Genomic DNA, 26,753 nt, shown 5'->3' with positions numbered 1-26,753 from the left:
TCAAAAAAACAAAACAAACCAGAAAAACAACAACTCGTCAAGTCAGTTTTATTTGTATCGCGTCAAATCCCCGCTGCACTTCTCGCCTTCACAGGAAGAACAGGTAGAACTGCACTCTCTCTTTTCATTGACACCTAATATTTCATCATGAGACGGCACACCCGAGACAGACAACAAAACTGTGTACTTGCATTTTTAATGCTTGTGAAACACGGTTTTTGAAGAGTGCTACATACATTAAGTTATTATTGTTATGTTATGAGGACATTTAACTCTAGAGTATATTTTGGACGTCAGTTTTTTTTTCTTTTCTAACTTCTACTTGAGTTACTCGGTTGAGTCGCTTCCTCGACTGAGTACTGCAGGAGCATCTGTCGGTCTGCATGAGGCGAGGAAACGATCGCGCGTGCACCAGCACAACTCCGGCCGTCAGCCGCCGACAGCATTTCACCGCCAACTTGACATCCTGACATTAAATTTGGGTCACAACCTTCATTCAGCTAAATATCCATGCTGGCGGCCCGCTGGGTTCTGGTCCGACCATGAGGACAATCAAACCTGCAAGCTGAACTGGATCACTGACCAGTCTCCCCATAATGCCAGTAAACACTGGACTGTTTCCCAGCATGCAGCAGGTGAGAGGCTGGCGGCGTCCTGGGCACGAGGCCAGCCAATCACAGAGTCTCCTGCTTCTCTTTTGGTCCTAAAACGTGTAATGAGCTCTGATGTCACTTCTGATAAATCTTCCAGATTTGAATGTTGAATCTCTGAGAGTTCAGCTGTCTGTTATTGCGACATGCTCGGCTACCCAGAGTGCATTGTGTTTTCTGTCACACATGCCTCACTGGCCGTCTTTGTGTTTCTTAAATCAACTTGTCGACTCAGCGATGAGTTTGTAGGTCAGAGAACAAACAGAGCGTTGCCGTGCCAACTGGTTCTGGTTGCCCTGCTTCTCTTAGGCCCGCAAAGGTTTAAATTTATCGGCAACACTGGCTGCTCAGTGCTGCTCCAGCAGCCAATCAGAAGGCAGAGGGGGACAAATGAGGAAGTTCAGGAGCCTCTCAGGCCGCTGCCATCGGGTTCCTCCATCACCGAAGCTCAGACGAGATCTAAAGAAAAACAAATATCTGAGCAGGACGCATCAAGAAGGGAAAGTGACTTCAGCTGCAAGCAATGCATTTTTCCTTCCAAGTATGCAGCTCCTTTACTTGAGTAAAAGTAGAGATACCAAGATAAAATGCTACTCTGGTAAAAGTCCAAGTTTCCATGTAAAATTCTACAGAGGTAAAAGAAAAAGAATGTTTAATATTGACTGAAGTATCAAATGTTTGTGTATTTCAGCGCTCGGGGGGCTGCAGTCCTCGAGCCCCTGACCTCCAAAGGTCACCCTAACGTTGGACTTGTTCCAATTCTTCCGCTCTGACTCAAGCGTAGTGAAGTGCTCCATCTTCCTCAAACTTCTGTTCTCTTCAAACTTTCCACTCCTTCTCACTGACAGGAGTATTCAGCTCACTGAGATGTTGTTTTTTGTTTTCCGTCCTTCATTACTTCTTAGCGACTCCAGAATGCAGGAAGATCCAGCCACTTACAGCTCATGGAAACTGCCGGCTAACAGCAGCTAAACTGCCCAAAAACATGCGCTAACAACCTCTCCAGGTCCTCTTAATCCGGCTGTGTGATCAGTAATCCACCTACACTTGGACTGGAGATGAAGACCAACTAGAACACGCTGTAAAGCGTCATGGGAGAACTTTTGCTGTGATTTGGTGCAGTACAAATAAAACTGACTTCCAGTTTGGTGGTCATGCGATCAAGCACAAGTGAGTTGGTTCAACCAGCTGGTAACACGCGTGGACGTGTCGTTGGGTTACTGATCATACGGCCGGATAAAGACCCGGATCGTACCAGGCGACGACCTGGAGCGTCTGTCAACACATTTGTGGGCTCAACACAACTACATGTGGCCGCTTGAAACGCAGAGTACACACTTTGGGTGAAGTATTGCTTTAAAGCTAAAGCATCGAGCGACTGAGAGATTCAATCGGCTGCTAGAGCAAAGGACACCAGAGAAGAAGAGATACCATGACTCAGTGTGAAGAACTGATCCAGAAGAAAGAACTTTTCTGTCTGCTCATGATGGACTTCTGTAAATTATCACGCAGGGTGAGCAGACATCATCCTGATGATTTATCACTCGGGAGAAGAGATTAAAAAAAATATGCAGTGTGTCCTGAAGGTGGCGCCAAAAAGAAAAAAAAAAAAAAAGATCATTGCAGATTACAGGACTACAGTGAAAGATGGACTGACGAGACAAAATTCATATTCAACACTTTTGTTTAATGATTAAGCAAAAAAAGCAAATAAATTATTGAAGTCAACAACATTTCATATATTTCTCTTACGATGAATCGATGAGTTTCTCTCCATCATCAGTCCAATAAGTTAACAGCAACGTGTCTCTTCACTTCGTCCTGTTGATGCTTCAACACAAAGTGACATAAATCCAACATTGAGCATCAGTGCCGACTGTCTTTGGCTTCCTCCGACACTTCAAAATTTCAGCTCCAACTGTGAAGCTTTTCACAACAATGTTCTACTCACTTCCGGATGTTGACGAGGACGTTTGGCTCCAGCAGCTGATTGAGCACATTTGAGATTTGGACTGTCAAACTTTTATATCAAAAATGATTCCCATGTTTTCTAGACGGACACCAAATATCATCAGTTGCATAGTATTGTCCCATTCCGATATGGAAAAGTTCCACCTGTCAAAGACTTGAGCAAAGCGCTGCCGTCATGTTTCCTGTTTTAGGAGCAGCCGCACTCCTCCACCACCATGTTCTGAATGTCCTTCTTTATGATCTTCTGCTCCTCGTTGTAGTACAGCATGGACATGGCGCGCAGCCGCGTCGGCACGCAGCACGACTTGATGTTCTGAAAAGGGGTGTAGCCCCTTATGCGGTAATGATTGATGACTGTTGAATGAAAGGACAGGGACGAGCCACTGAGGCTCGCCATGTGGTTTGGGCAGTCGCCCTCACAGTAGTTGGCATGGTAACCAGATGGAGCAATAATCCAGTCGCTCCAACCAATGTCTTTGAAGTTCACGTAAAACTGCCGCTTGCAGCAGACGTGGATTTTGTCGTCGCACTCCAGACCCCGTTTCACTCGTCGCTGAGTCAGGTCTTTGCCGGGTCGCAGCACCACCATGAGGAACGGCCGGTGAGATTGCTCGCGCTCTTTAGCTCGCTCACCGTCAGCAGGCACCAGGACGGGCGTGGCTCCGGCCTCAGAGCACAGTGGGCAGGACACCCTCAGGCTGAGTTTACTTTCACCGCGGTCCAGCAGGGTCTGAATGCTGCTTGGGACGGCGAGGGTATGCCAGCCGCTGCGACGGGTATCCACCATTTTGTCTGCGACAGACTCCTCCCCTGCGTGATGAAGCTGCAGCAGGTGGAGCATCACTTTTCCTTTTGTTCGGCTTCCCTTCGACAACTTCAAGAAGATCCAAACGTTAGCTTGTTCCACCACAGACAAGCTGCTTCCCTCCTTGGAAATGTCAAAGGTCACAATGTCTGGGGAGTCTCCTGATGCAGGGAACACAACAGAAGACAGCATGTTAGCATGTTAGCATGACTGATGCCGTACGACACAATCGCCTTTTCCAGGGTTTGACAGGATTAGATGTAGCAGCAGACCTAAGACTTGTGGTGGTATGGCAAGAAGATATAAAGTTCATAGAATTAAAAACAGCATTAAATCAGTAAGAGAAGATTCCCAGTGCAAAGCTATTTAAAGGGAGAGCCGTTATGTTTTTGTCCTCTCGTCGTTTGAGTGAATGGACAATAGAACTGTCATTAACGACATAAATGGAACCGCAGACGCTAAATATACTCTGCGGCGATATAAGCCGAGGCACTAAAAAAAGACGAGGCCTGGTTTCAGGGAAGTTGTTAACAAGGCCTGTAGTACCCCTCGACCCCCCTCCGCCCTGTCCTGTCCATTTCCCTCTTTGTCCCCTCCTGGACAATAATTGCTGGGGCCCAAATTTGTCTGAATGAAGTGATTATTCACGGCCTGAGACCACTCGGTATGTCCCCCTTCATCATTACTGCCCCTCTAATTTGGTGAGCCTTTGTGGGGGCTTTTTAATTACAGATTCCACTCAAAGGGACAACTATTTATAGCACATCTCTTTTATGTACATTTATGTAAGCAAATAAGCCACGGGACAAAGTTTCACGAGCTGGTTCACGTTCACAGAACCCAGGAAACCATTCTGGAAAACTTTCAACCATGAGACTCATACATGTGCGACATCCTCAATGAGCAGAGTTGTCCCCAAATCTAGGGTCGAAGTTGACGCGAACAAACCGCTATGTGAGATAAATTCTTTTCTAACGATCGAGTGGAAGCATTCCTTCTTGACCACTGTTTCGTGTTGTTCGTAATGTTGCCCTCCCAGCGTGCTCTGAGAACACAAACCACGCTTTCTTGTCCCAGAGGATCCCGAACGCCGTTTTAAAAGGACAAAGGGACGTTACTTGGCAGATGTTTGAAGAAAATTTCAGCTGTGTTGGGGACCTTTAGTGAAAATTTTCGGGGGAAGGAATATAAGAAGTTCTATCTCCATCTCCCAGAGAAGGTTCCTGTCGTGTTATTCAAAGTTGTGAAAGTACTGACCTACAGAATGGCAGGAGGAAACTTGAACGCATCGTTCAGCAGCGGTTTCTTCTACAACGGTCTGAATCCTTTACGATGTGGCAACACTACGGCTGAGGTTAGACTTAAGAAGAAAAAGTCATGAATGTCACACGTACAGCGAAATTTTTTCCTCTAAATTGAGCCGTCCTCCGTGGAACAGTGAGCAGCCGCGTGCAGCACTCAAGGACCAACTCCAGATCTTCTGCAATGACCAGAATAATGATCCTAACATGGACCAGGGACATGTACCAGGGACCTCCTTGCTGTCAGGCAGCAACCACCGTGTCAACATGCCGTGGTTCAGCAGATATGCACATGTACCATATTCTGGTAGATGTTGTTGGTTAAATGGTGGTGGCACACACACACACACACGTCTGAGGTTAACTGCTGTTGTGACAGGAGCAATGAGGGTCATATTTTGCTACTCCACTCTTTTCTTGCACTTTAGAATATCGATGGCAGCGGAAGAAGCAGTAGCCTGTAGACCTGCAGTGCCTGGCTCAAGAACGCTTGGACTTGATCCCTGGAGGATCTCCCAGCTTTCAAAAATGTCAAGCTAAGACGGAAACGGAATCCCTCCGGCAGCCGTTTTGGGCCGTAGACTAACCCTGTAAGACACATGAGCAGAGGACTGAACAAGCACATCTCTGTGGGTCCATCAAGAACCCCCAGCTGGAGACCAGTTCCCATGAAGACCCCACATGGTTCAGCCCAGATGGTTTCCATATGGGTAGAATACAGTCCATTTCAGACCCATTCAATACCCATAGAGCTTGACAGTGACCGCCCACCTTTGCAACGGCTTCAGTTCCTAAAACAAATTTTGCATTCAGTGCCTCCTTCGATGTTTCAGCAACAGCCAGGACAAAGTCAACCAACGAGCGGATGAATCTTGACCATAAAATATCTAATTTGGTGCTTTGAGATAACAGGAAGACTGAGGGAAAAAAAAAAAAACGTAAAAGGTACAAGACTGAGTATGAAATGGTCTCAAGAGTTCATAAAACAATATTTCCCACCTAAAATATCTCCGTAACATCCAAATATCCAACGTTTCTTGTCAGAGAGTGAAATAGTGTTTGTGCAGCAGGTTCCTCTCACACGATGGTGCGAACTTGTGAAACTCAGAATGACCAAGTTCAGTGAACATTTCCATGGCAACAGTGAGCTCCACCAATCAGAGGCGTCACTGATACACTTTGGGATTGCGGGTAGCGTCGTACTTCTGCGTGAGTTCATTAATAACGCGGGGTTGATGCGAGCAGGATGCAAGTCTCTGCAGGAGCAGAACCCATCGATGACAAACTGCCCCCTGGTGGTCAGATGACCTCAGATAACTATGACATCATGGCGGCTAATCAACTCCTCTATGGAGAATAGGAACCTCGCCGTTGACCTCTATTTCAAGCTGGTCTGTGTATGTTAGAATTGCATATGTGGGCCCAACCCAGTTGAAGCCCACCTAACCAAGGTAAAATGAGCCTTACTGGGGTTGTGACAGGTGAGGGAATGTGAGAACATTTCCAGTGGAGGAGGAGTCTGGGTTCTGGACAGGTGGATCTGGTACCAGTGTGAAACGGACCTTGTTAGCTCTAATGCCTCATAAAAAAAAAAAAATCACTACTTTTGTAGACTTTGTTCTTTTGTCTGGAAGACAACGTATTTCCGTGCCTTGAACAGATGTCAACTACATCGTCATCGCTTGAGCCACATTAGACAAGTTGGGAAAGAGATTGTGCTGAAACAACTTCATTATATCAAGCTAGCTTGATCCCCTCCGTGTTGTTTTGTTGTCCTTTGAGAACTCTTACCGTCGGTGTCAGACGTAACGTCACCTGACGGTCTTCAGACTTTAGTTTTGATGCCTCCATTTTGGCAGCTTTTTGCGATTAGAGGTAACCAGCACCACTGTCAATGAATTCTGAGGTCATGGCTCGGGTTTCTTATAGACCTTTGATACATTTGAACAAGGAGAGTCTCCCCCTGCAGGTCGATAGAGAGAGTGCAGCTTTCAGACCTAGAGGTTTCGTCCACTTCTTTCATGCAGTCTGTAGAGTTTAGTTGTATTCAATTGCCCAGTGGAATTTCATTAAACTGTGGAAATGTCGCAGCAACGGAAATACACATCAGGTGTGTCCATCAACCGGCGTGGAGGGAATTAAATAGGCTGTGCAATAATAAAAAGAAAAAGATTCAGTCCATCAGAGCTGACTCCAGTTAGAGGTTTCCATTCCCTCGTTCGCACAATTATTGTTTTTTGAAAAAAAAAAGAAGCCAAATCCACCTCAGACAAGCATCAAAGCTGTTTGCAAAATTAACGCTAAACTAAAACTTGACACTACATCAAAACATGTTGATTGAGGTGAGAAAATGGAGACAGAGCTGACCAATCAGCACGCACTCTGGCGCCTTGCTGGTCAGGTGATGTGGCAGCAGGTTAGTTTCATTCTGACTTCAACTGAGAGTCGGAATAGTAACCTTAAATATTTCTGTCAAAGTAGCAAATAAATGATTGAGTTTTCTTAGAAATTCTCATCCACATTTACTGTGTGGAGAAAGACAAATGGACTCAGACAGGAAGCGTTGAATCGATAGAATCCCAGCAGAGAGATTCTGGCTCTGGAACTCTGTAAACAAACTTTGAACTTATGTGATTTTTCTCAATGAGCTGATAACGGACACAGACAGACGCCTCGAGTGCAGCTGGACGGTGGACAGACTTGGATTTACCTGCAGGACCACCAGGGTGAACGTTTCCTGCTTCTAATACTGTATCATTGTCTGTAGTGACCGTACAAATCCTGGGTCATAGGTCACCAGAAAGTAGAACATGCATTTTGATACTAGGACAGAGTTTATGCATGTGATGACATAACGTCATGTTTATTTAATTTGCCGGTTTCAACACACCCGACAGGAAATGGGATCCCCGGTCCTCTTTGACCTACAGGTACACAGAGCACCTTTCTGCAGGTGTTTGCATGTACCTGAGCAGAAGTTCAAACGCCACGAGACACGAGTTGGTGATTGGCTGTCTGACTCACCTGGCTCTGCAAAGGTGATGATTTCAGATGGAGGCTCAGGTGGTGGTGGGGCACCAGGGTCCCGGCTGTCCTCCTGGATTTCCACATGGCCGTCTTCAGCCACCCGGCCAACCTGCAGCTTCTTGATGGCATTGAGCAGCGCGGCACGAGGAACCGGATGCGTCAGGTTGGGCCGGGCGCTCAGGTGCAGCATGTTGAGAATGTGACGCTTCACCGCCTCCACCATGTCAGTCTGTCCCCCTCCTGAGGACAAGTTCCTCCTCATCTGAGCCACAGAGCAAGATGGACAATCAGAGGACAGCGCCCCCTCCTGGAGCTCAGGAGCAATGTCCACCTCGGGGACCACCGAGACAGTCGGAGACGAGTCAACAAGAAAGCTAACGGCGACAGAAACAAGCACGGCGAGAAGAGAAGCTGAAGACATGATTTCAACACAGTGAGGAGGAACCAGAGTAGAACCAGAGAGGCTGTCTTTAATGCAACAGGTCCGGATGTCCCTGGTCAGCAGTTGATAATCCTCCGTCAGATGCAATCCTCAAAGTCCAAGTGTCAAGTAGAGGGGGAGTCAGTAGAGACCAGAGGAGTCAGTAGAGACCAGTAGAGTTTCTTGAGCTGTTGCTGCAGGTCTGGTCCTTAAAATTGGTCCTGATGGTCCAAGTCTTGATGGTTTTGATGGTTTAGGTCTGATTTTTAAATCTGGGTCCAGTTTGGATAGTTCTGCTTTTGCAGGTCTGGTTCTTAAATCAGGTTCTGGTCTGGATGGTTTGGTGCTGCACGTCTGGTCCTCAGGGTCACTCTACTCTCCTCTCTGCTCGGTTACTGTAATTATACGTCTCTGCCTGGTTAGTCCCGCCCCCCATCCACCCCGTCCACTGAGGTATTCCCTCTAACTCAGTGACATCACACACATACATGCACACGCACGCACAGGTGCACGGTGAGTAAAATCTCAGAATATCTGCGAAATGTTTGTGGTGTTTCCTGACTGAGCGTCACGATGGAGGAGGAGGAAGGAGGGAAGAGGAGGAAGAGAATGTGTTCCTGATTCATTCATACCACACACACACACACACACACACACACACACACATGGACACAGACACACACACATGCAAGCACACACATACACACACACACACACACACACACACACACATGAGTCAGTGCGGCGTCACCTCACGTGGAGGAGAGACTCCGTCGGTGTGAAATGAATTTAGAGTTTGTTGTTGGAGTCCTGCAGCAGCAGATGGAGCCGCTCAGGCTGTCACACTATGACATCAGCACGTTGCGCCCTCTGCTGGAGAGATTCAGCCATTACAGCCCCCTCACCTGAACCGTGTCCTCTGTTTCACCTCCTCCTTGGTCCTCACGGACCAGAACCAAAGTGAAGGAATCCAGACTGGCAGCAATCATGTTGATCTGGTCAGCGTTCCGCTCTAGGACCTGGACACCCACCGAGTCACCGTCAGCAGCATGACATCATACAGGTGCGCTTTTGGGAGTGCTGGCTCACCGCAGAGCATCCGCTGGTCCCTCAAAAATGAGTCAAACATGTAACTGTTGGACAAAAAATAACTTTTATCCACCAAAATGACATCAGAGCATCACTAGAGACCAGTTCCCCACCCCCAACCCCCACTGGACAAACTTTCCCGGATGTTGACCACCACAGCCTGCACTGGAACGCCCACTTCTATCAACCAGTTATACCTGCTGGTTACACCGGCCAGCCAGTGACCGGGTCTGAGGTTATTAATGGTTCATATCAGCCCCGCTTTCATAATGGGGGTTTTGCTTAAATACAGACGAACATGGCCGTCACGGAGAGACCAACCAGACACCATTCTGAGGCCACAGGATACAAGCTGTACTTTATTTTTTAACACAAGAAAATGTTTTCGTTTGGTCATTGACTGAAGTGTTTTGATCTCTGACGTCAGTTGTGGTCACACATCTCTGCTGCCCCCTGCTGGATCTCTGCAGACGCCGCAACCACTTCCCCCAGCCTGCAGCTTTAAATGCACCTGCCTCACGTCACGTCTGTGTTGACATGTTAGAACTGCTTCAGGTCACATGACGAGACACGCGAGACTCTTTTAATTTCGGGGTAGATTCTACAGGTAACGTCTCTGTAGACTTTTCTGTCCCTCCAGGTTACATCACTTCCGGACGTCGCCTGGATATTTCAGTCCAAAAAGTGAATCCAAAAATAGCACCTGAGTAATCTGCTCCACCTGTAGACAAACACCGCGAGAAGATGAATAGCTGCGAGATTTTTTTTTTTAAACCAGGATGATTCAACTGTTTCATTTACGCGAACATCCTCGCGTGACGTTTTGATAAGACTGAAGTTTGATTGAAACACTCCAATCAAGTTAGTGTTGTCGCTTTAAGCCCCGCCCCCTACACGCACACACACATACACACACACACAAACACACACACTCGTAGTCCTCCCCCTCCTCATCTCTCTGTGTTAATCCTCCTCTCTCCCTCCCTCCCTCTCTCTCTCTCTCTCTCCCTCTCTCTCTCTCTGCGGGCATCATGGCGGAAATTAAAACGGGAATCTTCGCGAAAAACGTGCAGAAACGGTTGAATCGGGCGCAGGAGAAGGTGAGAGGCTGCCGCTGGTCTTACTGGTGGTGCTGGGGATACTGGTGATGCAGGGATGGAGGGCTGGAGGGCTGGAGGAGGACGGACGTACGGGGGGGTCGGAGCGTCGAGGCCGCAGCTGAACCTGAATTTCCTCTCAAACCAAACTCGATATTTTATTGATTGGGATGTTTTTCCTATTAACCGGTTGGCCTGACGTCATGCATCTGTTGAAATTAGCACGCAGAAACATGAGAAAAGCGACGTCATTGGCTGTTGTGTATGGTTACTCTAACCCCTCGCCATGACGTCACGCGTGCGGCGCAACGTCCCCCATGTTTTTGATGTTTGTAGTAAAAAAAAAACAAAAACGGAGGCGTTTTCTCCTCCAAGGTCGGAAGAAGTGGAGGCGTGAAATACTGTAGCGGCCTGATGACGTCACTTTTGACGCGAGATCAGCTACCTGCACGTTATTTATAGAACCTCCTGGACTCTGAACCACACATGTAGAAGCGCAGGCCTCGCACACTCCCCCGCTCAGCAGCACCGACCAGGTGGGCCTGGCGGTCGGAGGAGACCCATCACCTCACATAAGAATCAGGATCAGCCTCCGGAGGGAAGATGGCTGGAAGCTCCGCCTCCCTTCTACCTTAGAGAATCAAGGAACCCCGAAGTCCTGAGCTCCAAGAGCCCAGGTTCTAATGGGGTCATGAGGTTCTGTGACAGAACCAGAGTGATGAGATCAGAGTTGCTGTCATCATCATCACCTCCCATCTTGGTTCCTGTCAGTCCAGCACCAGCGGTTCTGTAGGAGCGGGAGAGTCCTTAGGTCATCAGGAAGTGACATCATCCATCCTGGAAGCTACGATCCCAGATGTTTTAAAACACGCTGAGTCTGAACGGTTCTTATCCCGACCTGCCACGTGACCACAAACTCTCAGAGGTCACAGAGTCGCTCACATGGCAAGGTCAGTGAAGGCGTTTCAATCAGATCAGTTGGGTCATAAAGGTCATGGTGCTGCATTCAGGGTCAGTAGCATCTGTAGAAAACGCTGGCAGCGTGAGGAAGACTTGAGAGCGGCTTCACGGTCACTCGCCGCTCTGAAGTTGATGATGTAGAGACACCCCTCATCGTCCTCTGAGTCCCGCCAGCGTTCACTTCCTGTCTGCGTACGTGTAACCTTCCTGTCGGTACTTGTTTCTCCACCGAATTAGGACGGCGCAAGTAGCATCACTGTTAATAGGCTGGGATTCGAGCGGTGCTAAATGTCACGTGTGGTCCTGAGGCCTGTGCATGTAGACACGCCCCGGACAAAACGCGGCTGTGGCGAGCAGCAACGGCCGTCAGTTCAGAGAACGGTGGTTCATTTTTACTACCGGTTCGTTTGCAGGTGCTGCAGAAGCTGGGAAAAGCAGACGAAACCAAAGATGAGCAGTTTGAACATATCGTCGTCAACTTCAGGAGGCAGGAGGTGAGAGCGCCGTCCAATCAACGCCTTCGTTAGTCTGTAAACGACACCTGACCTCGGGTTGCTTTGAGGTCAGGGGTGAAGAGGTGATGAGCTCATGGATGATGAGGGTCCCTGCAAGGATGGTAACCTCTGCTCTTTGTGATCTGCTCCTCAGTCTGAAGGTTCGCGGCTGCAGAGGGAGATGAAATCCTACATGGCTGCCATCAAAGGTGACACCTGTCGACATGTGAAGCGAACAGTTACACACGTGCAGGATAACACGGGAACATGGAGGATCTCACACACACACACACACACACACACACACACACACGTGTAAATGAGTTAATAAATACATCTGAAATACATAAACCTCTGTCACAGAAAGGTCATCAAGCAACAGCACAGTTATCAACAAGAAGTCCTTTTTTCAAATAAAATAGAAAAAAAACAGGAGTCAGACCTTTGTGTCTTTCAACGAATAAAGGAAACGACCCTTCGGTCGTACAGCACATGCGGCATCAAGGACACGTGCCTCACACACACACACACACACACACACACACACACACACACACGGACGAATGACCACATTTACCCCCCCCCCCCACCATGTTTTTCCTCGAGGACATGATGCAACTGTTTCATTTGCAGGTTTGTGCTGGTCATCATGTGGGAGGTCGTCACTGGTTAGTTTGTTGAGCTCATAAACAGGCAGAACTGGATTCACTTCTAGTCAGGAATTTTCAGATTAAGAGTAACTCATGAGCTCTGGTAAAACCTGAATAATGATAAAGGATTGACGCTTTTATTTTGAAGGCTAGGCTACTGCTCTGGAAGTGTAACTGATCCAGGATCAGTCCTGACAAGGCAGACAAAGACAGGTGGAAGATTGAGTTTCGGGCGGTGCAGTGGTTAGCCCTGTCACCTCACAACAAGAAGGTTCCAGATGTGGAATCTGCATGTTCTCCCTGTTCCTGCTGGGTTCTCTCTGGTACTCCAGCTTCCTCCCACAGTCCAAAGACATCAAGAGGGGACCAGGTTAATCCAGACTCTAAATTGACCGTAGGCGTGGCTGGGAGAGCCAATGGTTGTCTGTCTGTATGTGTTGGCCCTGCCATGGACTGGTGACCTGTCCAGGGTGAACCCCACCTCTCACCTGAAGGCTGCTAGGATAGGCTCCACCCACCACCACCCTTAACAGAATAAGCAGTAGGAAATGGATGGATGGATGGATGGATGAATGGAAGATTGAGTTTCATTTCATTTTTGTGTTGTGGTGCAGGAATGCAGCAGGCCTCCATCAACCTGACCCAGTCCCTCCATGAGGTCTACGAACCAGACTGGCACGGCAAAGATGACGTCATGACCATCGGAAAGGTTCGATTTTGCTTATTCAGGATCAAATTATTTCCTGTTTTCGAGAGACAAATTTCCTCCGTGATGATGACATCATGGTTAGTAAGTCAAACGTTACGACTTGAAGCCCATCGTGTGTGTCCTGCAGGACTGTGATGCCTTATGGGAAGACTTCCATAACAAGCTGGTGGACTCAACGCTGCTGAATATGGACGGGTACCTGCAGCAGTTTCCAGACCTCAAGGTAACTGAGTCTTCGTCTTTGGTCATAAAAGATCGACGATGTTGAAGCTGACTGGAAGCTGAAACTGGATGTTTCAGACTCGCGTGGCCAAAAGAAGCCGGAAACTCATTGACTACGACAGCGCCCGCCATCACGTAGAAACTCTGCAGGCCTCCGGCATGAAAAACGACCGCAAGATGATGAAGGTTTGTGACTCCCCTGTAATCAAAAGTGCTCGGAAGAATAAAACTGACCATGTGACACACGAGGGACTCTTGGCCCTGTCTGCATGCTCTAAAGGTCAAAGGTGCACGCCGCTTTGGGATGGGTCCAATTCGATGAATATTCTGGACCGCATGCAGCAACGTTACTGTGCTTAACAATCATGCTGTAACTTTGATGGATGGGGCCATCTTGAAAATACTTCTGGTCCCAGTAATAATACGGGGGTGGGGGGTGGCCACAGCTGGGCCTTGGGTATCCTGGACTGGTGGAGGTGGCGTCATGTTGACCAGAGCTGCTCTTCTAGGCGGAGGACGAGCTGAAGAAGGCCCAGAGGGTGTTTGATGAGCTGAACGTGGGACTGCAGGATGAGCTGCCGTTTCTCTGGGACAGGTGAGTCAGTCCAACAGCACATCATCAACACGCAGAGCCACCCAGAACCACCCACCCACCCGCTTGGCCACATCTGAAGTCGCTCTGCGTCGGGACCTGTCAGTTGTTCAGTCTTATGGTTTGTGTCACCTTCCTTCTTCAATCCAAGACCGAAAGGCTTCGTAGCTCGATGGACTGGTTGAGTCCTGAAGAGTCAGAGCTCATCGCTCCGTACGTTTTGTTGCCATTTCCTGTCTTCTATTTTTGCTTCATTGCATTGCCATCCATTTGCGGCGTCTCTTTTAAGCAGGATTGATGGTTGTTTACCCTGATCATCTTGGCAGCGTCTCCCTCCAGCTAACGTGCTAATGTGCTAACAATCTCTCTCTCTCTGATGTGCAGCCGTGTTGGATTCTACATCGGCACCTTCAAGGCCGTGACGAGTCTAGAGGCGAAGTTTCACCGTGAGATATCTCTGGTGAGGGGGCGGGGCGTTTCTCTCCTTTAACTGAACTATTTTGTGTGACCAGTGGCATAAGAGCGTGTTTATTCACGGTCGATAATCCAGATCTGATGTCAATGTGAATGTCATGCGTTCTGTGATGCTTCTCTACCTTCTGCAGGTGTGCAAGCAGCTTTATGAGGTCATGACTCAACTTAGTGAACAACACTCCGACAAAATGTTCACCATCCAGGGAGCGCCGAGGTCAGTCTAGGCTGTGATTGGTCAATAGAGCCGCGATCAAAGAAGAAACCGCCGTGACATCAGAGCTCATATAATCAGGGACTTTTATTATTTTCATTCTGCAGGATTGAAGTCCCACATCATTAAAAGTTAAACTTGAAAATGGTTTTATTAAATGATCAACGCCCTCCCCCCTGCTAGCACTGGCTGCTGATTAGCTGTTAGCGAGCTAATTTTGTATGCTTTTTATGTCCTGGCTGCAGGAGTACAGTAGCTTAGCTAGCTTGGCTTAGCACAAATTAAAAAAGCCGGTGTGGAGGGTTTTTAGATGTTGTCTTTTGAATTGTGTCTTTGGAAAATCAAACTATACTCAATTATGTTTTAGATACTCTTTTTTCATACAGTCTTATGCCCTCTGAGGGTTGACACCTGGGTGACAGGACGTCTGCTTTCTTCCTGCTCCACCAGTGATTCGGGACCACTGAGACTCGCGAGAACACCATCGCCACCAGAGGATGAGAGTCCACCGGAAAGTCCAGACGCCAGCTCCAATCACATGCTCCGCCCAGTCTCACCGGGACCTCCGCGGCCCAAATCTCCAACACAGGTATGTAGACACGGAACAGGACTGAAACTAAACCCAAACGTCCTCATGAGTGTCTTGCACAGAGTCGCCACGCAGCGTTTCCGTGACTTCACCTCGGAGAGCGACCATCCCTTCAGCTCGATGTCTAGTTAATCTTTTGTCATTGAAACTTGACCATAACTTTCTGTGACTGTTTTCTTCGCTGCACACTTGAATCTGTCGATCGGTGAGTGAATCTGACCACGTTCGTCTTCTGTGTTGAGTTAGAATAAAACGTCCGTGATGTTGTTTACACTCCAGTCAGGAGCTGAAGTTACAAGGTGTCTGCAGACTCAGTTTCTAGAATCCTGGTTCCAGCAGCCTGATGTGACGGATACACGGTGACTGGACTCACAGTCCCATCATGCAGCACTGCTGGTCAAGATGACGTTAGCATGCGTCTGCTGATGAAATGAGTTAGGGTCTTAACATGTTTGACCTCTGACCTCTGAGTACTGTGATGAGATGATTGGCTGGCAGATCCCAGCTAAGTCTGATTGGTTGAGCTGCCTCATCAACAGGCTGAACTGGAGGAGCCTGCTGATGACATCATCTGTTAATGACACAAGTCAAATGAGTCTAAACACGCAAGTGAGGGGTTGTCCGTGTTTTTGAGGAACATCGGCTTCTGGGTACCAGCATTGTAGAGCCACCTGAACTGTAACTGTTGTTGTTGTGTTGATGCTTCCTGGAAGCATTTTCAGTCCCGCCACTCTGACCTGTGATTGTGTCCATCATGTCCAAACACGCCCATGGGCTGGTGGGACTGAACCCTATAGCGACATAGCTGAGTCACCCGTAGGTGACGGATTTAGCCCCGCCTCCTCAATCTGCTCGCATTGGTTGTATGTCGCCCCGCTTCCTCATCCTGATGTCATGAGTTGTATGTAGCCCCGCCTCCTCATCAGTGATGTCTTAAGTTGTATGTCATCCTGCCTCCTCACCCTGGTGTCTTAAGTTGTATGCAGTCCCACCTTCTCATCAGTGATGTCATCAGTTGTATGTAGTCCCGCCTCCTCATCCTGCTGTCATCAGTTGTATGTAGTCCCGCCTCCTCATCCTGATGTCATCAGTTGTATGTAGTCCCGCCTCCTCATCCTGATGTCATCAGTTGTATGTAGTCCCGCCTCCTCATCCTGATGTCATCAGTTGTATGTAGTCCTGCAGTGATCACTCATGTTCTCAAGCACATTGTAAGAACTCATTATGACGCCGTCATTTCCTCCTTTCTGTGTAACCTTCTAGAACGTTCCTACAGTTTGGAGCGGGGGCGTCTGACTTCCATCATGATATCTGCTGATGATTGACAGCAGCATCTGTTTATTTGAATCAGCTGTGAATCTTAGCGGTCCAGGATCAGTAGCACATTCTTAAAATCATGTTGCTTGTGAACCTGGCGTGTGTCCGTGTTGTGACCAGGACGAACTTACACCTTTTGCCGTCATATCCAAAACGAGACATCCAGAAGTTGGTAAGCCTCGTTGTCATGGTTACAGTGGCTGAAACTCTGGACGGTATCAGCCGCCTGGAGATGATCCAAGTGCTCGTCTAGCAGCTTCATGTGTTTTTTGGGGTCATAGTTGAAGCGACCACTAGAGGGCGTGTGTCACCTGGAGCTTGAGTGGGTGATTCTTGCTGATAACACACATTCTATCAGCTGATGACACCTGCTGCTCTGGGAGAGTCGAGTATAGAGATTTGATTGATTGATTGATTGATTGATTAGCTGAGGGAGGATCTTTTAATGCTTGATTGTTGACTGACAGCTTAAAAAGGGCCCACCGGTGCCGCCTCCGCCGAAGGTCACACCCACCAAGGAGGTGGCAGAGGAGCAGATCATTGACCTGTTTGGGGGGGAATTCTTACCAGCACCATCACCATCGCAGGTCTCTGTCTCTCTCTCTCTCTCTCTCTCTCTCTCTCACACACACACACACAGACACACACACACACACACACACATACACATGAGACAGACTTTGTTTCCGACCACCGGTGTGTGTCTGTGCTTTGGTGTGTTCACCTGTGTGTCTCTTGTTTTGTCCACAGCCCAACGAAAGACCTGGAGAGTCTCTCCTCGATATGGACTTCGATGCTTTTCAGCCTGATGAAAGCGTTTCGCCAATACCACAGGTTCAGTACCTTCACCCGCCGCGTTCAGCCGCTTCAGCACAGATGCAAAACTGGGATCAGAGGTCGTGTAAAGGAGGAACATGTTAATGCCAGTTTTTCGTGTTATTTTTCTGCGGTGGGTGCCAGCGCCCGCAGGAGATTAAATTGGAGTTAATTAATAAGAGACCACACACACATACACACACACACACACACACACACACACACACATACGTAAAACACGTGAGCACTCGTCCTATTTGATGCTAGTTTCTTTAGTGGGCAGAAGTCACATTTCTTTTAATGCCGTGATGAGTGACGTGAGTGTGTCTGATGTGCTCCGCCCCTCTAGACCGCCGTGCCTTGGGACATGTGGTCGGTGAGTCACCTCTCATACTTCCTTCAGAAATTAAATTTAGGGGGTGCTAAAACCCAGTTAAATGGGAGAGTTGGGAATGAATGAAAACCTGTATTTTATAAATGAATAAGATTATCCTGAGTTTGTGCAGACGTGAACCATAATTCACTTTCTCTGTGTTGGAAGGCACAACCATCGGAGGCTGTAAGTACATCACTGCTCTGTTGCTCATGATGACTTCACCTGTAATTCATTGTTTGTTGTTGGTTTAATTCACCCTCAACCCTGACAGTTCTGTTGGTTCGAACTCTGGATTCTTTAACCTCCCGATGCCATTCGGTGCCTTTGCATGATTTCAGACAGATTTGATTTATTGAGTTCATCCAACTCAAACCAGACTCCGAGAGGACATGTGAACATGTCAGCGTGACTGAAATTGGAAGTCCAATTTCTGGATGTCAGGCTAACACACCTAGATAATGTGGTTGAATAACTCCGGCCTGGTTCTGTTCGGTAGGGTCCACCTCAGTGATTAACCCAGATAACAAACAGTGCCAAGTCAAGGGTGGGGAGGGGCATCATGGCGGGTAAAAGTACAGCAGAAACATCTTACTTCTGGACAAAGAGACAAACCTGTCAGCGTCAGGTGTTGTCTGTTAATAGTCCAACTGCCACCAGTTGTTAGGGGGACGTACCGCCACCTAGTGTTCTGGAGGCTGACATACTCGTGTGAATATATTGGTTCTTCCCCCTATTGTGTATACTGGGACATCAGCTCAATGACCCAATCAAGCTTTAACTGTAGCTCCGCCCCCCTGTACATGTAAACATTCTGACTGCGTCTTGTGTCCTCATTCTCCTCTCCATCAGTTACTCAAGTGGTTTACCAAAACAAATGTCCTCAACAGAGGACAAGAAGAATGAATTTGAACTGATCGGTGTGGTTCATCCAAGTCAGAAGGATGTTTGGGATTAATTGGAATGGGCTTGTATGAGCCAGGCAGGGGTGTGGTCCTCAGGACAGGTGGGTCACTGGGTCTTCTCTGCAAAAATGTAATACAGGATACGCTCCACTGCGGAACCGTCCTCAGCAGTGCTGCTGCTGTGAGGGTCAGACCCCTTCTACAGTGTCCACCTCATACAAGCCCACTCCAGTCAATCCCAACTATCTCTTTAACCTGTTGTTCCTTGCATTTTCCAAGCAGGCTGCAGAAACCGGCTTCGTCGCGGACTGGTCTGCTGACTTTGGTTCGGCGTCAGCCAATGGGGAGGCTGCTTCAGGATCTGAAGGCCTCGATGGTCCTGGGGCCTCCGCCACAGGGCTTGAGGGGGCGCAGAGCGGGCCACAGGATGGGGCTCATGACTGGGCTCAAGCTGATGGCCAGCAGCCGGGTGGAGATGCAGCTACACCTCCGCATTCACAGGAAAGTGAGGCAACAGTTGCTGCTGCGGAGGATGAGGTTAGCAGCTGGGAACCCGATGCTCAAACATACTTTCATCTTCCAGCTGGAGGTGGCAAATCTCAGGCAGGACAGGCAAGTCCAGGGGGAGAGGATGGAAGGCAGGAAGAGCGCAGGAAGTCCACCCCAGGGCTGATATTCACCAACGAGTACGGTGAACAGATTGAGGACAGCACGGAGGACAGAGGGGAAAAGTGCTCCCATTCTCCTGATGGGTCAGGGTCTGAATATGAGACTGCTGAGGAATGGGGTGATGGAGGTCAGGGAGGGGGCTGGGCAAGCGCAGACGATGAACTTTCATACGATCATCCAAGTGCAAAGGCCTTAGAGGGACAGGAGGGTGTCCATGACAGTCAAGCTGATGGTGTAGCAATATATTGTCCTCAGATAGCAGCAGACAAAACCATCGCCCACAAACCGAGTCCAAGTCCTTCAGCTATGCAGTCAGTGGAGGAAGCTCAGGGGGTCTTGACATGTGAAACACAGGGAGGAGGTGCGTTTGAAACAGATCCCTTTGCTGAAACACAGGGAGGAGGTGCGTTTGAAACAGATCCCTTTGCTGAAAGACAGGGAGGAGGTGCGTTTGAGAAAGATCCCTTTGCTGAAACACAGGGAGGAGGTGCGTTTGAAACAGATCCCTTTGCTGAAACACAGGGAGGAGGTGCGTTTGAAACAGATCCCTTTGCTGAAACACAGGGAGGAGGTGCGTTTGAGAAAGATCCCTTTGCTGAAACACAGGGAGGAGGTGCGTTTGAGAAAGATCCCTTTGCTGAAACACAGGGAGGAGGTGCGTTTGAGAAAGATCCCTTTGCTGAAACACAGGGAGGAGGTGCGTTTGAGACGGATCCCTTTGCTGAAACACAGGGAGGAGGTGCGTTTGAGAAAGATCCCTTTGCTGAAACACAGGGAGGAGGTGCGTTTGAGAAAGATCCCTTTGCTGAAACACAGGGAGGAGGTGCGTTTGAGACGGATCCCTTTGCTGAAACACAGGGAGGAGGTGCGTTTGAGAAAGATCCCTTTGCTGAAACACAGGGAGGAGGTGCGTTTGAGACGGATCACTTTGCTGAAACACAGGGAGGAGGTGCGTTTGAGAAAGATCCCTTTGCTGAAACACAGGGAGGAGGTGCATTTGAAACAGATCCCTTTGCTGAAACACAGGGAGGAGTTGCGTTTGATTCAGATCCCTTTGCTGAAACACAGTTTAGTGGCCAGGGGGGTAGTTTTAAGTTAGATCAGCTTGCTGAGAGCTTGGGAGAACGCGGTGTCGTGGCTCCTGGAGATGGAAGAGCCGGGTGGGATACAGATCCTTTTGCTTCTTCAGCCTCTGACTCCTCATCCTGGCAGCAAGTTAGCGACAGTGGTGGCTTCGACTCTTCTGTCATCCAAGGAAGTTCTCCCTCCATCCTCGGGTCAGCAGCTGAAAGAATTAAAGCCCTAAATCTTCACAGAATTCAGAAAGAACCAGAAAATTCAGACATGTCCGAAGATGAGGCTGCAAACCGGAGATTTGGAAAGTTGTACCAAGAGCTAGACACAGAAAAGGAAGAGGTATCTGCTTTCCTGCCTTTGTCAGCGTGGTAGACTAGCAAAGAGTAGACTAGCAGTCCCGGTCCCCTCCTTTGACCCCGGGCCCCGTTAGCCCCTCCAGCTTTCACTGAGCGTTCATGTCAAACACCCATTTTCACACCAAGTTCATCTTTTCACCTTTCACCCTGCCAACGTGTCACTTCAGTTCCCTTCAGGCAAACAAAGTCATTCCCAGGTATTTCAGGGTCTCTTCCAGGACATCCTGAAACTGGAGGGGGAGGCGCCAGTGCCTGCCAGGGGCCCGGCGGGACCTTTCTTTTTTTTTTCTTTTTTTTTTTAAACAAACAAAAAAAAAGATTCTTCTGCACCAGGCCACAATTTCACACTCTGCCCTCCTCCACTATTCCTGCCTGTCTGATTGAGAGTTGAGAAAGAGAAACGTCAGATTCGTTTGCCAAACCAGTATTTTATCATGCAGGTAGGAAGATCTGAATACGATACCAGCCGCCATCGACATCATCGCATCAGCGACGTTTCTCTGAACCTCTCGCTGGGCGATGCGTGTTACGAATCACTGTCTTGAGAGACGAACGCCTGAAAAATATTCAGGACTGCTTCTTGTGTTTTTCATGTCCAAGTCGATCAAAACGATCTGTAATGATAAAAGAACCCGGAACACAAAGCAGACGTGAAGAGACTCGTGTTTCCCAACTGTTCAGCCGCTTGTGCTCCATCTCTGGAGGCTCCGTGCAGGCGGCGTGCAATAATGATGATGCGCTGGCATGCCGCTGGTTTGCCATTGGTGTGATGATGGCGTGCTGTGGGCGGTCTCTGAACGTGGTCCGAGTCATCATATCTCAATGATCGGATGACTCGGGCTCGGACCTTACCTGCACGGTGACGTCAGCAAACCCTCAGAATCCCAGTTCCCAGTGTCGTCCGTCCGCTCACGTGTTCCTCCCCCTGTCCTCTAAACGACCGTCATGTCTCTCCAGGTCTTGGTTGCCAGGTGTAATTCTTCCTCTTTATTTTTGAAACACGCTCTCTGAAGGATGCGGCGGCGCCAGCATTTTTTGCTGACTTTGATAAACTGGTGAGTGACGATGTCTAGCACCCTAATGTCTGCTCAGTCTGATCTTCTGTGTGTTGGTGCTGTGGTTTGATCCTCCCTGGTCTCCTTTCATGAATTTACTGTGGATCAAACTTTGATATGATTTTTTTTTTTTTATTTTTGTGGGAAGGAAATGGGAAGAAAACGAGTGCACATAATAATGATAATAATAATAATGATAATGATAATGATGGTGCGTTAGAATATGAGAACAGCAATTCATTCTGATTTTGATGGCTTTTTTTTTTTTTTTTTTGCACTTTTGGAAAAAGAACGACGTAAACACTGAATCAACGAAGGCTCCTGAAGCCTCCGAGACAGAGGAACCGCCAGCCCCACCTGCTGGTGGGGTTGAGGAACCGCCAGCCCCACCTGCTGGTGAGGTTGAGGAACCGCCAGCCCCCCCTGCTGGTGAGAAAGACACAGCAGAAAGTTCTGGCAGTCCAAAAGACGAAAGAGCCGCTGTGAGTAGAAGTGTAGATCAGCATCATGGGGTCTGTCAGTGCTTCATCTGTGATTGTCTCATCATCCTCATAGTTGATAATGTGATCAGCTGCTCGAGCTGTGATCCTGTTGGGGTTATTTTTGTCATCACGTATCCTGATCGTGAACACTAACCGCGTCCGTACATGTGATCTTCTCTTCAAAGTTCTCCGCCGAGGCTTCAGGCTCTGAGAAGCTGGAGCTCGTTCAGGTTCGTCAACAACATTTATCAACAATTGGAATCCTGGATCGTTTTAGACACACAAAAAAACCCTGATTAACCGTATTAATTAGATCCTTTTGAGTCTCCTCTCATGGACCTCCTGAATGGTTTATGAATACATTTGGTAAGTGAGAACTCTAATGTGTGTTTTTGTGCCAACAGGAATCCGTCTCAGTTCCAGAGGAAAGGAAGGAGAGTCCTGCAGACGAGGCTTCGGTAAATATATCCAACCTCAGCAGAAGCAGGCAGAAGGAATCCAAGATTAAAAGGAATTTGTCTCACTTTGACATCGACTGACTCACCTTCGTCGGAAAGAGCTGGAGGATGCAGCCCTGTGCTTTGGTTCTTTTTTGAGAATTTCCTCCCCAGCTGTCTCAGCCTTCTCACCTTTAGTTCTCTCAATATTTTGTGTTTTTAAATATATTTTTCCTCATTCCCTGGCTTCATCCATCCCTCCATCTTCAACCATCTATCCCAAGCCAGGTTGCAAGGGTGGCAGCTCCCGCAGGAACTTCAAACTTCTCCTTCTCTGGCCCCATAAATCAACTGTGACTGGGGGATCCCAAGGCGTACCCAGACCAGCATGGAGGTGTAGTACCTCCACCTGGTCCTGAGTTTGTCTCCCCTCAGCCGGACGTACAGGGAGGCATCCAGGTGGATCCGCACTAGATGCTGGACCACCTCCACTGCTCCTTTAGACTCAAAGGAGCAGTGGCTCCACTCTTAGCCCCTCACGGCTGACTGAGCTTGAGCTGCATCAGCTTTTCCAGTCCCGCCTGAGGAACCACATTCTGTCTGCTGGGCTCTACCATCCCCTGAATTTGGGTCCCGGGGAACCACGTGCAGGGCAGTTATCCAGCTCATATGTGTACATGAGTTAGCATGCTAGGTGGCCTTACAGACGTCCAAGCCTGCACTTGTGTGAGGGACAAATGAGCTTTGGTCGTCTTCAGTGTCTCAATCCATGACAGAAGCTGTGTGATCTAAAAAAACAAAGTACCATTGAAGGGGAACATGGAGGTCCTTGAAAGTTTTGGGAAAAGGTTCCAAAGCTAAATGTTGTTTTCCTCTTCCAGGAAAAGATGGCAATTCCCTCTGTGGTGATTGAGCCGGCCTCCAGCAATGAAGGTGATGACGACCGTGATGCTGACATCATCTCCCCCACCGCCATCAGTGACAATTGTGTGGCAGCTGAAAACCAAACAGTCAAACACATGAGTTCGTCAGGCGACGTGTCGGGATTCCCTGAGGACTTCCTGTACAAGGTGGGTGCAAACACCAGGGAGGTCAGAGTGGCTGAGCGATGCGGCAGGTGAGTCGAGTAAATCACCCACATCTCTAATAGCGACGTCCACATCTGTAAAGGAAACAGATGGGAAGAGACTATGTGGACTGAAACCAGAGTGCACCTCCATTTCTGTGTTTCAGTGCACACTAATTAGTTGCTTACTATTAATTTATTATTCCAAGAAGCAGAAATGTTCTGAATTTGACAAGGGTCGTAGAAACAACAAATTCCAGTTGGAATTCGTGAAGTTGGCCTTCTTCAATCAAAACATTTGGGAAACGAAGATCTTAGTCAGGTTTCATTCTCCTGAATATGAATGCGTGCTAGCTCAGTGCTACCATGCAGCCTGCTAACGAGCCGTACAAGTCTCATCTAACAGCCTGAAAAACATTCAAAGGCTCATTGATTATTAAACTTGCATACATAATGAATACACATCAGGAGAAATTATAACTCCGAAGTCTCAGTGTGTGACACTTGAACCTGACAGGAGAGAAACAACAGCAGACTTTAGTTCCTATCTTTCGTCTTGCTGCGCTGCACGCAAACATCTTATTAGTGGAATATTCATTTTCCTGAGTCACATAAACACTTAGGTTGGACTATCGCCATTTTTTGGAAAGGTAGGTTTGTGTGTGACATCACACTGCTGATGGAGGTCAGCAAATGAAATGCTGGGAAACCCCTGGAGGGAGGAGAGAAAAACTCAGAAACAGCAGCCGGGGTGAATCAGAGGTCGCCGTCTGGCGTCTTGATGAGACAAGTCAAACTCAGCTCAGGTACTTTGCAACGGCTTAGCGAGCGTTGAGGCGACAGTCATTAAGCTACTTACTGCCAAACGCACAGAAATACCCATGGTGATGTCGCAAAACAGCAGGTATGACTTGCTCTTCTCCAGCAGACGAGCTCTGCCTGCCAGTCTCTGACCCAAGCCTCAGCCCCTGGACGACGTCTAAATTTGACGAGCTGAGCGGAAGCAGGTCGTCGTGATGCCGTCGGGCCGCCGCTCCAGAAAACCGGCAGAGAATCACCGTTCCTCAGTGTTTACGGATCATGACCAGCATGAGTTTTCTGATGACGCCTGCAGGCCCGTCCAACACTCAGTTCACGTGTCATCAATCTCGTGACTCGCCAAACGAGCTAGGAGGGGAAAAATTAGGAGAACAGCCACGTATTCAGCGCGTGTAACTGATATCATTGATCGCGCTTTCGCTGATCGAATCGGAATGAACATTCATATAAAAGGGGTTTTGGCGATTAGTGGTAACTCATACAGATGCCGTGATGATACATGAATGTGATGCCACGTGTGAAAATGAGCATCAACGCCGCTAACTGGCCAAAAGCCTCCTCATCGTGGCGGTGGGATGTTTGCAGGTGGAGACGATGCACGACTTCGAGGCGGCCAACTCAGATGAGCTGGAACTGAAGAGAGGTGACGTGGTGCTCGTGGTTCCTACGGCCTCCCTGGAGGATCAGGTGAGAGCAGCCTGAGACACACGAGCCGGGCGGGTGACGCCGGCAGGTCGTGACGGGTCGTTGCTCTTGTCGTTGCAGGATGCCGGCTGGCTCACGGGGATCAAGGAGAGCGACTGGCTCGTTCTGGGAGCTGGTGCTCAGAAGGGACTCTTCCCAGAAAACTTTACGCAGCGTTTGGAGTAAAACGCCTCTTCCAACAAAGAGTCGGAGCCGGCAGCATGTAGCCAACACCTCTCCCCGTTCAAACTAAACAAATAAAGGCAAAAAAGAAATATGTAGAACCTGTTTCTGCTGGACCTCATGAGACGTTCTCTGGTAGATCAGCCTAATAAAAACCTGCAGCGCTACTGAAACAAGCATGACATGATATTCAGGTCCGCCGTTGCAGGACTGAGATGTTTTATGTTGCGAGGGAACATATATGATGATGTTTGACCAACCAGGGATGTTGACGTTCGTTCGTGTTCACCCTGAAAACGCAGGAGAACTTAAACAAAAGAACTGAGTGTAACTTCTTTTGTGGAATTTACCAGAATGTGTCGTGCTGTGAAACGTGAATCCTCGAATCACTGTTAGTGTTTGATGTCATATCAGGTGTGTGTGTGTGTGTGTGTGTGTGTGTGTGTGTGTGTGTGTGTGAGAGTGAGTGTTTGTGTGAGTGAGTGAGTGTGTGTGCTGGTGTTTTCTTTGGCATATATGACGAGTGTTTCTGTGAATGAGAAAATAAAATCCCTCCACAGTTGAAACCGTATGTACATGTGTTCTATCGGCTGTGCAGTTGTACCTGTTTGAGTTAATGGAAGTTCAGAAACAATCCAATATGCAATCGATGTTGTTGCTACATATCGGGGATCTTTATTCCAGCAGCTCTGTAAATCAACACGTATGATGTCACTTCCTTAGATGGTGAAGTTCAACCTCATGTAGATTTTATTGTCATGTCACCCCAATAAATACGAGTTCCCACGGTCCGACTGGTCAAAGGTCTGTTCGGATGATCATGACTTGATGATAAAGAAGACGGTTGAAGTTAAAAGTCGCACTTCATCCACTAAAAAGTCTCTTCTGCCTCATAAACAGTCACAAATCTTGTGCCCCCAACAGGGTGGAACTGTGAGGGGAAAGCCTTGGAATTTAAGATCAAGGGCGGCACGGTGGTGCAGTGGTCAGCACTGTCCCCTCACAGCAAGAAGGTTCTGGGTTCAAGCCCAGACTTGAGCACGGGGTCTTCCTGTGTGGGATCCCGTGACCCTCAACAGGATAAGTAGTAGAAAATGGATGAATGGATGGATTTTAGATCACCACCATCTAAAACTTTAAGTGTCACAACCCTTAAAGATACTGTAGTATCTACAATACCATCAGACCCCAAACTGCTGTAATGACCCTGCTGTCGAACCGCAAACACCACAGAAAACACATCCTGCGAAAT

The 26,753-nt window shown here is 48.3% G+C and overlaps 2 protein-coding genes across 4 annotated transcripts; one reads left to right on the top strand and one right to left on the bottom strand.

The window, feature by feature from the left end:
- Window positions 1-2,322: 2,322 nt before the first annotated feature.
- Window positions 2,323-8,589, bottom strand: inhbab (inhibin subunit beta Ab). Its single transcript, XM_086205063.1, has 2 exons — window positions 7,752-8,589; window positions 2,323-3,587 (listed from the first exon to the last, which is right to left on the bottom strand). The coding sequence occupies exons 1-2, from the start codon at window positions 8,173-8,175 to the stop codon at window positions 2,809-2,811; spliced, it is 1,203 nt and encodes a 400-aa protein (XP_086061189.1). The 5' UTR covers window positions 8,176-8,589; the 3' UTR covers window positions 2,323-2,808.
- Window positions 8,590-10,198: 1,609 nt separating this feature from the next.
- On the top strand, window positions 10,199-26,290 carry amph (amphiphysin). 3 transcript variants are annotated; one of them, XM_086204366.1, is made up of 23 exons: window positions 10,199-10,364; window positions 11,735-11,815; window positions 11,970-12,024; window positions 13,080-13,174; window positions 13,302-13,397; window positions 13,475-13,582; window positions 13,906-13,991; window positions 14,373-14,448; window positions 14,594-14,676; window positions 15,124-15,262; window positions 17,047-17,166; window positions 17,330-17,413; window positions 17,745-17,771; window positions 17,937-17,954; window positions 18,956-19,631; window positions 19,719-20,758; window positions 21,789-21,830; window positions 22,121-22,312; window positions 22,498-22,542; window positions 22,717-22,770; window positions 23,631-23,819; window positions 25,220-25,321; window positions 25,400-26,290. In XM_086204366.1, the coding sequence occupies exons 1-23, from the start codon at window positions 10,296-10,298 to the stop codon at window positions 25,502-25,504; spliced, it is 3,582 nt and encodes a 1,193-aa protein (XP_086060492.1). In that variant the 5' UTR covers window positions 10,199-10,295; the 3' UTR covers window positions 25,505-26,290. The 3 variants fall into 3 exon arrangements, with proteins under 3 accessions (XP_086060492.1, XP_086060491.1, XP_086060490.1); XM_086204365.1 differs by lacking the exon at window positions 19,719-20,758 and having other exon boundaries at window positions 10,204-10,364; window positions 17,056-17,166; window positions 18,956-19,210; XM_086204364.1 differs by lacking the exon at window positions 19,719-20,758 and having other exon boundaries at window positions 10,204-10,364; window positions 18,956-19,210.
- Window positions 26,291-26,753: the final 463 nt, after the last annotated feature.

The sequence above is a fragment of the Aulostomus chinensis genome, chromosome 5 (assembly GCF_037954235.1).
Source record: "Aulostomus chinensis isolate RoL2024-O1b breed Wild chromosome 5, RoL_Achi_v1.0, whole genome shotgun sequence".
Classification (NCBI taxonomy): domain Eukaryota; kingdom Metazoa; phylum Chordata; class Actinopteri; order Syngnathiformes; family Aulostomidae; genus Aulostomus; species Aulostomus chinensis.
Note: the sequence above shows the minus strand (reverse complement) of the source record. Positions and strands in the feature narration are given on the sequence as shown.

Excerpts from the sequence above, each read along its gene's own strand:
- inhbab (XM_086205063.1), bottom strand. The coding sequence starts at position 8,175 with ATGTCTTCAGCTTCTCTTCTCGCCGTGCTTGTTTCTGTCGCCGTTAGC. Across the intron at positions 3,588-7,751 it reads CATCACCTTTGCAGAGCCAG|GAGACTCCCCAGACATTGTG; the intron begins GTGAGTCAGACA and ends TCCCTGCATCAG.
- amph (XM_086204366.1), top strand. The coding sequence starts at position 10,296 with ATGGCGGAAATTAAAACGGGAATCTTCGCGAAAAACGTGCAGAAACGG. Across the intron at positions 12,025-13,079 it reads CTACATGGCTGCCATCAAAG|GAATGCAGCAGGCCTCCATC; the intron begins GTGACACCTGTC and ends GTTGTGGTGCAG. Across the intron at positions 22,313-22,497 it reads CAAAAGACGAAAGAGCCGCT|TTCTCCGCCGAGGCTTCAGG; the intron begins GTGAGTAGAAGT and ends TTCTCTTCAAAG.